This window comes from Erythrolamprus reginae, chromosome 7, assembly GCF_031021105.1.
Source record: "Erythrolamprus reginae isolate rEryReg1 chromosome 7, rEryReg1.hap1, whole genome shotgun sequence".
Classification (NCBI taxonomy): Eukaryota; Metazoa; Chordata; class Lepidosauria; order Squamata; family Dipsadidae; genus Erythrolamprus; species Erythrolamprus reginae.
The window spans coordinates 34700639-34713815 of NC_091956.1; the positions used below are offsets into that span (position 1 = coordinate 34700639).

General features: G+C 39.8%; 1 protein-coding gene across 4 annotated transcripts in view; it reads right to left on the minus strand.

Moving 5' to 3' along the window:
- Nucleotides 1-13177, minus strand: part of LOC139170309 (uncharacterized) — a 197050-nt gene that overhangs the window by 41323 nt on the left and 142550 nt on the right. For 3 of the 4 annotated variants that reach the window (XM_070757319.1, XM_070757318.1, XM_070757321.1), the window contains exon 17: nt 8888-8971. The exons of the other annotated variant lie outside the window; for it this stretch is intronic. In XM_070757319.1, coding sequence (XP_070613420.1) covers nt 8888-8971 — 84 coding nt within the window. The remainder of the gene's footprint in view (nt 1-8887; nt 8972-13177) is intronic. 4 annotated transcript variants of the gene reach the window in all.

Here is a 13177-nt window from a genome sequence, read left to right on the forward strand (position 1 = left end):
CTATTGTTATTCCTGCTTCCTGTAAATCTTGTCTAGTTTTCAGTTTCATTTGTTCATCTAATAAACTCTTATATTTCCATAACTTACCTTCTTGTGATAAATTAGGGTGACATATTGCTTTGATTGGAAAAATCCATTCTGGGATTGTTAAAAAATAGTATTTTTTTATATCAATCCATACTTCCAATAATGACTTTCTAACTATATGTCTCTTAAAATATGAATGAGCCTTGTACTTGTCATACCATACAAAGGCACACCAGCCTAACATTAAATAATGGCCCTCTAGATTCAATAATCTTCTATTTTCCAAGGTTAGCCATTCCTTAATCCATGATAAAGCTGCGGCATGGAAATATAATTTCCAATTTGCTAGAGTCAGCCCACCTCTCTCTTTTACATCTTCTAATGCATTTAGTTTTATTCTCGCTTTTTTCCCTTGCCATATACATTTTTAAATAATCTTTGTTAATTCTTTAAAGAATTTCCCCCCCAGGATTAATTGGAATTACCTGGAATAAAAACAATACTTTGGACAGGATATTCATCTTGATTGTTGAAATTCTTCCAAGTAGGGATAATTGTAAATTATTCCATATTTCTAAATCCGTTTTATATAGTTATCATTTTTTAAAGACATACTTCATCTTCTTTGTTATTTTCATGTTTGTCAGGTTTTCTAATTGTTTTATTTGTGATTCTGTCATATTTTTAATTAACAGTTGCGTCTTACTTTTATTAATTTTCAGACCTGCCACATTCCCAAATTCTTCTATTAAATCTATGAAGTTTGGTATTGAAATCAAGGGGTTTTCTGTAATAAAGACAACATCATCGGCAAATGCCTGGACTTTATATGATTCTTTTCTAATCTCTAATCCTATAATATTCTTATTTGTTCTTGTTTTTATTAGCAAAGCTTCCAATGTTAAAATAAATAATAGGGGTGAGAGGGGACAACCCTGTCTAACCCCTCTTTGTATCTCTAACCTTTCTGTTTGGTCATTATTTAATATAATTTTGACTGTTTGATTTGAGTATATAACATCTATTAAATTAATGAATTTAGTGCCAAATTTCATTTTGTTTAATTGTAATTTCATAAAGGTCCAATCGACGTTATCAAAAGCTTTCTTTGCATCCAGAAATACCAATGCAATTTGTTTTTCTGGGTGGTGTTCATAAAATTCCAATGTATTAATAATTGTCCACAAATTGTTTTTTATTTGTCTACCCGGCAAAAATCTGTTCTGATCTTCATTAATTATTTCATTTAAGATTTTTTTTAGTCTAGGTGCATAAATAGAAACAAATATTTTATAATCTACATTTAATAAAGGTATTGGTCTATAATTTTGTATGACTTATGTATTAATGTTATTAGGGCTTCCGACCATGTTCTTGGAATTTTACCATCTGTAATAATCTTATTAAAAATCTCTAACATATTCAAAGTAAGTACATTACTATCTAATTTATAGAGCATCAGGGCCTGTAGCTTTATTATTTGTTTTATTTTCCAAAGTTTGTTGTAATTCTGCCATAGTAAATGGAGGATTAAGCATTTTTTGTTCTTCTGATAGTGGTGGTAGGGCTATGGAATTTAAATATTTAAGAATCTCTTCTTCTTTTATTTCTTCTTTTTGATATAGATTTTTATAAAATCCCACCACTATTTCTTTCTTTTCGTCTGTTCTACATCTTAGTGCTCCTTTACTATTTTTCAATTTCTTTATCATTTTTGATTCTCTATGTTTTCTCAGTTTAGAAGCTAACCATTGTCCTGGTTTATTTGCGTATTCAAAATATTCCTGTTTTGCTCTTTTAATTTTTTCAGCTATTTGTTCTTGTTCTATCAAGTTTATTTTATGTTTTAACAAATCCATTCCCATCTTTACCTTATTGTCCTATGGGTCACTTTGTAGTATTGTTTCTAAATCTTTTAATTCTTTTTCTAGTTGTTGATATTGTTTCTTTTTTTTCATTTTTTTTTTGCAGTATAGGAAATCGTCAAACCCCCTTGTATAAGCCTTAACTGTATCCCATAAATTTTGTGGGGTTGATTCAGAGTTTTTATTAATTCTAAAAAAAATTAAAATTCTCTTTCCATCCATTCTGCATATTGAGGATCACGTAAAATATTTCTGTTCATTTGCCAATTAATCTGTTTCTTATTTCCTTTCCCAAAAATTACTAACAGATTATGATCTGCCCAGCTATTTGTTTTTATCTCAATATCTTTAATATGTTTCAAAGTATGTGCAGAAGCCCAGGCCATGTCTATCCTTGTCCAAATTTTGTGTGGGTTAGAATAAAAAGTATACTGTTTAATTAATGGTTGTTGCTCATGCCATATATCTTTCAATAATAATTCTGAGCTCATTTTCCAAAATGTCTTTGGCAAAATTGTTTTTTTCCCTTTTCTTTCTTTTTCCAGAATGATCCATTAAGCTATTAGAAATTGCATTGAAATCGCCCACTATAATCATATTCTCAATAGCCAATTCATTTATTTTATCTTGTAATTTTTCATTCGGTGCATAGATGGATACAATGATGAGAGGTTCTAGTTCTAGTTGTACAATTAAAATTCTACCGTCCTGGTCACTATATAATTGTTTTGTATCTATTGTTTTATCTATACACATTGCAATACCTCTTTTTTTTAATTAGCCAAACTAGTAAAAATTTTCCCTTATTTTGGATTACATAATAGTTTTCTGTTAGATTTTTCAATATGCACTTCTTGCAATATAATTATTTGCGCTCTTTGTTTTTTAAGTTTGGCAAATATTTGATTTCTTTTCTTGGATTATATTTAATCCATTCACATTGACTGAGAAAATTTTTGTATCAGCCGACATGACTATTTGTAATATTTCTTGGTATCTTTGTGTTCTCGCAATCTACTGCTTAAGATAAATTCTTGTTGTATTTGAGGTTGTTTTCTTCTAGCACCTAAGGATTCCTCCTTCTCCTGGCAGGTTGCCCCCAACTCATCTCCAGTTCCTTTGATTGCTTCTTTGCGCGATTGGTCAGTTTTGTTCAGGCCATTTTCTTCAAAAAAAATCCCTGGCATCATCAACATTCTCAATATTTACTCTTGCTCCTTGCCAGTACAGTGAGAGAGACCTTCTGGAATGAGCCAGCGGAAGGTTATATTTTCTTTAATTAAAATTCTGGTCACGAAATAATACTCCCTCCTGCTTTCCTTAACTCTTCTTGGAACCTGTTTTAAGATTATTATTTCTTTTCCTTTGTAGTCCAGACTTTGATTTCTTGTCCATTTTAAAATATCATCTCTTATAGTCTTTCTTATAAATTTTATGTGGACCTCCCTTGGTAAATTATGTTTTCTGGCGAAACTTGTGTGTACTCTATAAAGTTCATAAAATTCTTTTATCAGTTCCTGGGGGTCAACCTGTGTTCTGCCGGGCTCTATGGTATGAGTCTCCCGAAAATTCAAGGGTACAAATTTCAGACACACACACACTTGAAAGTTCAAAAACAATGTTCTTTATCACAAAAATTCAAAAGAAACAAAGCATCCTTTTTGTATTGCAAAGAGCACTCGTCCCAAAACAACCTGGTAGTCTGTATAATCCCCTTAATCAGTCCTTAAGTACTTAGCTAGCAGCTGTGAAGAAACGTCATAGCCCTCCTTCTTCCATGAAGTGAAACACATACACTTTGCTCTGCTTTGGTTTCAAAGTCGTGAAAAATCAACAAACCAAGTCCGGAAACAGCAAGGCACAGTCCTGAAGAACAACGATCAGATAATCTTCCACAATGGCCAAGCCAGCACACTGCTATTTATATCAGCAGCTCTAATTACTGGAGCCCCACCCAAACACAGGTGGCCTCTCTTATCTCCTGTAATATTGCTTCAATTGGTCTCTTTTATGCATAAGTCTGCGCATGCGTGGATCTAACACTTCCTCATCCAAATCGACTGAAGATAATGGAGATTGGCTTCCTGGGCTGTGTGCCAAGCCCCCCTCTTCCAAGTCACCCCCACCTTCTTCTTCGTCCGAGGAAACTGCACTACCTGACTTTGTCGGCAATAAAACAGGCCTATGACATGTTGATGTTTCCCCAGCATCCACCTCCACATTCCTTAGGGCAGGAGCTGGGCCAGAGCCAACCACAACAACCTGTAAGATCTCTCCTATTATCTCAGCCATCTTTGAACCTAAGTCTTCATCCTTTTCTTCTATAATATTTTGGAACCACAATCCATATGGTGTGCATTGTAATTCCAAGTGAGTTATTGCCTCATCAAATCCTCTGTTAATTGTACTGCTGCGCTGCTCGAATTCTTCCATTTTCTGCTCTACTTTTTCCATTTTTCCTTCAACTGTCTTAATCCTTTGATCATTTTCTTTTAAAGTCTTTGATTTTTATGTCCATTTCGTTCATTCTTTCCTTCATTTCTCCCATGTCAACTTTTAAATCTCCCATTCCAGCTTTTAAATCTTTATGTTGCTGTCTTGCTTCTGCTCTATTGGTATCAATAGAGATCTGAGTTTTCTGCATAAAATCTTGTATGACAGACAATGAATCTTGAATGGTGTGGAGAGTAGGTTGTGGTAAAGTTTTTTCCTTCTCCTTCTCTTTCTCTTTTGCTAGCATACTTGTTATCATCTTTTGTTGGGATGGAGATTGTAAGTGTAAGACTCCTTCAAGTCCAGAGAAGTAAGGAAATCCTAAGGGTGGATTGCCACTAGGATTGTCTGCAGGGAGTGCATCCTGAACTTCCTGATATATACTGATTTAACTGTTTTAGATTCAGGATTAATCAACATCCTCCCGATGCTTTCGGAACTATGAAAACCACAGAATAAAATCCCGTGCCTTCCGCATGTCGGGGAACAGGTTCTATGGCTTGAATGTCCAGGAGATGTGATATTTCCTAGAGCAGTTCCATCCTTCTGAGAGGGTTTCGGGATTTCGGACAATGAAGAAAATGGTTGGTTGGGGGCTGGATGAACTCCAACCATAGTCCTTGGGCTATTGTGGCCAGCGCCCAGCTGTCCGATGATATGACGTGCCAGGAGGTACTGTAAAAATGGAGTTTCCCTCCTACCGTCTGTGTCATGGTTGAGTCATTTGGGACGTTTGAAGCCTTTCTGGCTATTGCCTCTGAATGGGCGTCTAGCTTGTTGGTAGCCCCTTGTCCTGTCCTGGAAGGGCATACGGTCATTCCTGTATGTATTTTGGTTGTATTTGCCTTGAGAATACGGTCTTGACATTAGGCCTGTCCTTGGGGAAGGATCCCAACGAAAGGACTAACGCCGGTCGTATGGGTTCTGTCGACGATCTTGTCTCTTGTAGGACTTGGACAGTATTTTGCATTTGTCCTTATCCTCTATGAGGACTTTATCCAACGCCTCTCCAAAGAGCTGTGCGCCTTGAAAGGGTGATGAGGCCAGGCGCCACTTAGACTTTGTGTCCACCTGCCAGTTGCGCAGCCACAACAGGCTACACGATGAAAGGGTGGTTGACATCCCTCTTCCTGAAAACTTGGCGGCGTGCAGGGTGGCATCGGCCAAAAACTCCACAGCCGCCAACAACTTGCTAAGATCTTGCCTTAGCCTCCCCTCCTAGGGTCCAAGCCAGGATAGCATGTCTTCAATCCATACTATGGAGGCCCTGTTAAAGAAGGAAGCAGCGGCTGCTGCATGGAACCCCCAGCTGGACATCAGATGTGCCTTTCGCAGGAGAACTTCTGCCTTCCTGTTCTCTGGCTTCAGATTGTCTCCCATCTCAGCGGGAACCAGAGCGTTAGACACTAGAGTGACCACTGGCTGGTCGATCGGGGGGAATTGAAGCAAGGCCTCAACTTCATCGTCAAAGGTGTAAAATTTCCTTTCCACCACCGATGGGCCTTGAGCCGCCGCTGGATGTTGCCATGGTCTTTTGATGCTTTCCACAAAAATCTCTGATGCCGGGATGTGGTCTGTTTCAGGTTTGGGTTCTTTGAACAGAGTGGTGGATCTGGATGTCTCAGTGGTCTATGAGGGTTTCGCTGATCCTGGCAATTCCACCACCTGCTTTGCCTTGTGCAGCCAGGTTCTAAACAATGAAGGCTTGAATACACCTGCCGCCAATGGTTGTTCTGGAGATGTCTCATCATCCGACAGGTCATATTCTTTGTCACTGTCTTCAAGTAAGCCTGGTTCCTCTGCCACAGACCCTAGACCTGAAAGGGGCGGTGCAGACCAGAGATCCCGATTTGGGGCTTGACGTGGTTGTTGATTACCTTGTTGTACCCCAGCTGCCATGCCCTGTGAGTAGGCATTCGTAATCAAGTCTTGTAGGGCTGGTGACATATCCTGCCAGGTGTCAGCCTGAGCCCTGAGTCCAGCAGCTGTAGGGGTGAATGTAGCAGGTGGGGCCACCCTGGGGTGGGAAGAAAACCCCCACAATGGTCTCGCCTGACCTGCAGAGCTTGGTCTGCTCATGGAAGGAGGGCACTGGGATAATGTCTGATGGTCTGGAGACCAATCTCTTTCGGTTGTCAGATCCCCAGGGCCCACCAGTCGTGGAGTTGATGACCCAGGGAAATGGTCAAGGCTTAAGGATGGTCCTGCCTTAGTTAGGGAAGTCATGTGGAGGGCTGCCTCCAGCTTCTGCTCCAAGGCCTGTATTCATTTTTCGGCTTCTTTAAAGGCTGAGGAGGATGAGGCCTGTGATGACTTAGTCTTTGACTTCCCCTTGTCCTTGGGTTTGGGGATAGGGGTAGAAGGGGCCACCTGATCCCCACCGACAGTTGTCTGGTCCATGGTACTCACAGTTGTATGGATTTCAGTCAAATATCTTATTAGTAGCAATGAGTGTTCAGTCACTCTCCTTCCACTTTCCTCACCAAGATCTCATAAAATGGCCACCGGCCTTCTATCAGACTGCGCTTGCGTCTCTCCGCCCCCAGCCTTTATTTTCGCAACCTTTCGTTATTCCTTAAGGAAGGAAGAAGGTGTGTGTGTGTTTCCCATCAACCGCCCAAAATGGCGGGCGCGGTGCGAGGGCGTTCCCCAAAATGGTGGTTTCGCCTGCCTGTGAGCCCCAGGATCTTGGGGGCTGAGAAGGTAGCGGTTTGTGCCGCCCCCAGTCCTCCTCTGTGCCTTATTGCCGCAGTTTCTGGGTTCAGCGGCGGCGGCAGTTCCCGGTATCTCACGGCCAGCCGCCGAACATATGGGAGGCGTCAACCTGCCCTTCGCCGATCTTCGCATCAGTTCCCCGGCTCGGTGGCGATGGGTCCCGGCGGCTCACAGTCAGCCGCCAAACATATGGGAGGCGGAACTTTCTCCTCGCCGATCCCACTCCGCCACGTTCTGCCTTGCCGGCTTCAGCAGTCCGGCGGCGAGCGGCTCCTCAGCTATAAGGTGATTTGAGGGCCATTTGATCTTCGGGGGACTCCGAGTCCCCAAGCCTCCCAGTGGGGGGGGCGGACCCCCCCCACCTTCGACTCACAGCCGGGTTTGGCCTCGGAGCCAGTGACCCAAGGCTGGCACCCATTAAAAAGATGGTACCCTCTGAGGGAAGAGATCTCACAGGGGGAAATCGTAGGGGGTGCTGCCCACGGAGGGCAAAGACCCCATCCCGATCTTCTACAGTATCTGAAATATAAAAAGAAAGGAACAAGAAGAAAGGTTAGTCAATGTACAATTTTAATTTATTTAACTAGCATAAACTCATATGTCTCTTCACTTGGACTGAGTTTTTAAAACTGAGCTCATGGGTGCAGGCAAGGGGCGGTGCCTAACAATATGTTAATTTTAAACTGTCTCTACCAATAGGACTAGAGAATTACCCATGTTGGACTCTCCTTCCAGATGCTTTGGAGAATGGAAAATATTACAATCTCTCATGGAACAGTAATATTACCTATAAAGACTAAAATGCAAACAAATGTAAAGTATTTTACAAATATTTTTGTTAATTTCCACAGCAATAGAAAATAAATTTTGAATTGTTAAATAACATTTCACGATGAAGGCTCATGTAAATATTTCATTTTCTCCAATTCATTGTTATGGATTAATGTACTGCATGTTTGTACAATGAAAGAGACTAAAAAGAAACAGCTGATTTATTAAAAACCATCAAACGGAACAATAATAAACACATATTCTAAAAATTTTGAAAATACAGTATGGAAAACAGCCTGATTATAGAAGAGTTGATGCCCTACAAATATCTGGATATGGGGCCTAACTTTAACTCTCCTTTAAAATAAAATAGCATTATAGTTCTTTTGAAAGATGTTTTTATAAGGAGACACTGCTACCAAGAAAGTCCTATTCCTGGTTACTGAACCCAATTCATTGTGATCACAAACAGGAATTAGGTTATTTTAGTATGTGGATTGTGTGATATTATGTCAGTTAGGATAGCACCTGACTGATCTTGTTTTGGCTAAACAGGTTTGGGATTTGTTAGTACTTGAATTGAAGTTCAGGGCTGCAGTCTGAATTAGGAAGTCAAATGATAAGGCAGGGACAAACTAATTTCATACAGCTGCCAAGAAAATTGCATTACATTATCCACAAAATTACGTTAAGTTTGGCTCAGAGAAGATGAGAAGTATTTTATGAGTAGTGAAGAATATTAAATTAGACAATCTTTTAATTACTTTGAGTATAAATGTTTCTCTTTATTTTTAAACTTTTTGAAAAAGAGAAATGAAAAGTAAGACCCAGAGGACAAGCTAAAACCCAACCATCAAATCTTTTAGTATGAAAAGTAACACAAACTAGTACATTAATTTTTTTATCATTTTCTTACATCACTTTGAAGTCAGTTATAACTACAGAAAGAATTATTATGGCATAATACTTATGTGTATTTTTAATTAGAAATTCTTTTTAAATAGGATTGACAATACCTATATTTGCTGTATTGCCTTTGTCCCCACTTCTTGTATAAGCAAGATCTTCCAGGCGATATTCATGAGGACCACTTGGTAGATCTATATAAAATGAGACAGATTATTGCTTCCTCAACTGCAACAAGTAAAATTGGATTTTTAGAAAGATCATATTTAAGTGTGTTTATAACTCATTCATACAGTTTTAATTTTGCTGGAAATCTTTTCCTTAAATATTCTACAGAAGCAGAGACAAGACACATGGGTAATTATTATTCCTACTCCCATTTCTTCAGATCATCCAAGGCAGGGAAACTTCTGATTTTCAATTCACGGTTCGGAGCAGCTCACAAAATAATGAGCTCAAAATAATACCTAGATGCAGGAGCTTAAAATTTATTTTCTAGCCAGAAGAAGCAAAGCTTCATTATTGCCTTTCACTGAAGTCAATGAGAAGGAAAAGATCCAGTGAAAAGTTAAGAAAGCTTTGAGCTGCAGTCCAATGATGTGCCAGGAGAGAGATAGGACTTGGATAAGGTGGGATGCACATTCACCCATTTCTCTGAAATATGTCTTTTAGGATGCATTGCCAGAAGAAATACCATCAGGATACATTTATGCCTACAAAATTTTCAATGGTTGTCAGAAAGATTGGCAAACATTTTCTCCACCAACTATAAACTACTGTGAATCTGATGATTTGGTAGTGTACAAGGTTATGTAACAATATATAAATCCATAGAGCACTTTTCCCCATAATGTCTATTTTGATTAAGATTGCTTCCTTAGTAAATAACTAGTTTACAGTACTGTATTTTACAGGTAAACTCACTTCCTCCTCCATGTTTCAAATATTAAAGATTAAGGTGTGGTGGAAAGGTGAACTAGGCCGGTCTTAATAGTTTCAAAAAATAAATTAAATTTAATTGGAAACTCTAGGGACATTAATCTAACCCTTGGGAGGGAAAAGTAAATGTACAATTTGTAATTTATTATTTATTATTTATTTATTATTTGGATTTGTATGCCGCCCCTCTCCGAAAACTCGGGGCGGCTCACAACAAGTGAAAAGACAATCCAATACAATTATAATTATAAGTGTATTTATAATTTAAAGATAAAATGTAAAATATCAGCATTTGGTTAGTTTGATAGAATTTTACTCTTCAATAGTTTTTCAAGCCTCTGTAATATACCAGCTATGTATAAATATTTTTCCCAGGAACTGTTTGCTCTGTGGGTCCCTGGCAGTATTTGGATCATTTTAAAACTTATTTTTCTTGTACTAGCTTCACCCATTACATCAAATATGGAACATCATAAAGTTTTCCCCCCTGGGAGATATTGCAGCATGAAATTGAATTGGTTAAATGTTGACTGGCGGAGCTGTGGGGAAGGGCCTCCTCTGTGGCACTGACTCAGTGATGGGCTACCAAAATTTTTACTACCACACTGTGGGCATGGCTTATGCATTTTGTTTCAACATCTTTCAATGCAAATTGGGTGCTCTGGGGTGGAGCTCCAAATTTTGCTACTGGAACTGTGTTCCTGACTGTTCCCTTAGGAGCCCATCACTGCACTGACTCTATTGAACCAACTACCTCTGGAGATTCGCATCCTCCCCACCTTATTGGTCTTCCACAAAGCTGTAAAGATCTGGCTCTTTTGGCAGGCCTGGGGCTCTTGACTGAATGAAATATCGCTTAGATCCAGCTGTGAGTGAAAGTGAGTGTTATGTATATTCTTAGTGTATTATTATTACTAGTGAGTATTATTAGGGTTATTAAGTATTTTAAATTGTTTTAAAATGTTGTTTTTTGTTGCTGAAAGCTGCCCAGAGTCCTTCAGGAGTTGGGCAGCACACAAGTAAGACAGACAAATAAATAAATAAATAAATAAATCAAGCCCAGGGAACTTGTTTGGGCAATAATCTCTGAGATTTTTTTCAGTTATTTTCTTGGTAATAAAATCCCAAGAGACTTTATATAATTTATTTCTAAGATTTCATTCTTAGAAAAATAAAAATGGATAAAAATATATTGTAGACAATAAATCCAACAAGCAAAATGCCTTGTTAAAATAGAAAATACAAATCTGGGAAAAGACTAGTATGCATAAACTGATTCTCAATAACCAAATCCTATATAATTAAATTATGTAAATACGTTTAGATATGTTAGATTGCTTTGAATTGAGAGAATGGAAGAAGTCATTTAAAAATATATTTAAGTAGAATGAACATGGATTAGTGACCATTCAGTTACAACAGACTCAAAAAGGGGATTTACAACCTGCAGAGGAAGTTGGGCTTTGTCTGTGGTCACGACCAAATTTTGAGCACTTGGCAACACAGCCACATTTACAGCCTTTGCAACATCCAATGGTCACATAATCATGTACTGTATTATCATTGTTTTACCGAAAGTCAGCAGTTCTGGTTTTCAGCAAAACTCATGTATTTACAGCAAACTATTTGCTTAGTGACTGTGGCATTCACTTTTTGAAAACTGTGGTGTTTGCTTAATGACCTCTGAAAAAAATATCATAAAATTGGGTTAGTTATGTGACCGACCTATTTTACAACCATCATGACTCAGTATTGTAATGGGCAGGCTCCATTACAGTCATACATCAAGGACTACCTGTTTGTTATAATCTTTTTCATCATATTTATTTTCTTCCATCTACATGAACTTGGCATACTCATTTCAACTGAAGAGATATAGCCCTAGATATTTAAGAGAGTACAATTGGTAGGAGCTATATTAATAGTTGACATAATTCATAATTCTTCTTGTTTTCCCCACAACAACCTCGTGAGGTCAGAATGACTAGCCCAAAAGTCACCTAATCAGCTTTCATGCCTAAGGAGGAACTAGAGTGATACCTTAACCATGAGACCAAACCAGGTCTCAATTTAATTGTATACCTTGAATATTTACCATATTGTTAGGTTAGACATGACATGAGTCTTGAAACAAATAAGAAACTCTTAGATTTCGCAACTCCCGTACTTCACTTGATTTCTCCTACAATGTACATGAATATGTAATGAAAACAGGTGAACTGTGCAACATATTCTGTATAAAGCAAGGCCTACACATAGACATTTAGTTATGGAGTAATTTCAGTGTTAAACAGCAGTACTTTCAAAAACAATGTAGTGTGGTGGTATTAGAATTGGGCCAATAGTGGGTGGGAGGGATGCTATGTATGGGTACAATGGGGATAGTTTGAATGCAGAATTTAGCCTACCTGGCGGTAGAGGGACAGGAGGGATGGGGGCTTCTTTCTCCGGGGTGACAGAGGGTCAGAATATTCCGGTCCTGCTGGGGAGAGGTAGATATGGCGGAAGTCACGGGGCTAGCCATTCTGGAGGAAAAAGAGATCGCTGCTTAATAGCGATCCCTTGTACTGGTTCCGTGAGCTCAACCCGGGGTTCTGGTGACAAGTGTAATCCGGGCCCTGGGCTCAAGCTGCTGCTGCTCAATGCCAGATTGGTAGTAAACAAAGCTCTCCTCATCCGGGTTGTTGAGAAGGTGGTGGCGCTCCAACTCCAGCGGTCCTTGGAAGAAGCCGATTATCTAGGGCCTCAACAGTCGGGTTTCAGGCCCGGTTACAGCACGGAAACTGCTTTGGTCGCGTTGATGGATGATCTCTGGCGGGCCCGGGACAGGGGCTTGTCCTCTGTCCTGGTGCTTCTTGACCTCTCAGCGGCTTTCAATACCATCGACTATGGTATCCTTCTGTGCCGACTGGAGGGGTTGGGAGTGGGAGGCACTGTTCTCCAGTGGTTCTCCTCCTACCTCTCCGGTCGGTCGCAGTCGGTGTTAGTGGGGGGTCAGAGGTCGACCTCTAGGTTTCTCCCTTGTGGGGTACCTCAGGGGTCGGTCCTCTCCCCCCTGCTATTTATTATCTACATGAAACCGCTGGATGAGATCATCCAAGGGCATGGGGTGAGGTATCATCAATATGCGGATGATACCCAGTTGTACATCTCCACCCCATGTCCAGTCAGCGAAGCAGTGGAAGTGATGTGCCGGTGCCTGGAGGCTGTTGGGGACTGGATGGGTGTCAACAAACTCAAACTCAATCCAGACAAGACGGAGTGGCTGTGGGTGTTGCCTCCCAAGGACAATTCCATCTGTCCGTCCATTACCCTGGGGGAGGGAACTACTGACCCCCTCGGAGAGGGTGCGCAACTTGGGCGTCCTCCTCGACCCACAGCTGACATTGGAACATCATCTGTGGCGAGGAGGGCGTTTGCCCAGGTTCGCCTGGTGCACCAGTTGCGGCCCTATTTGGACA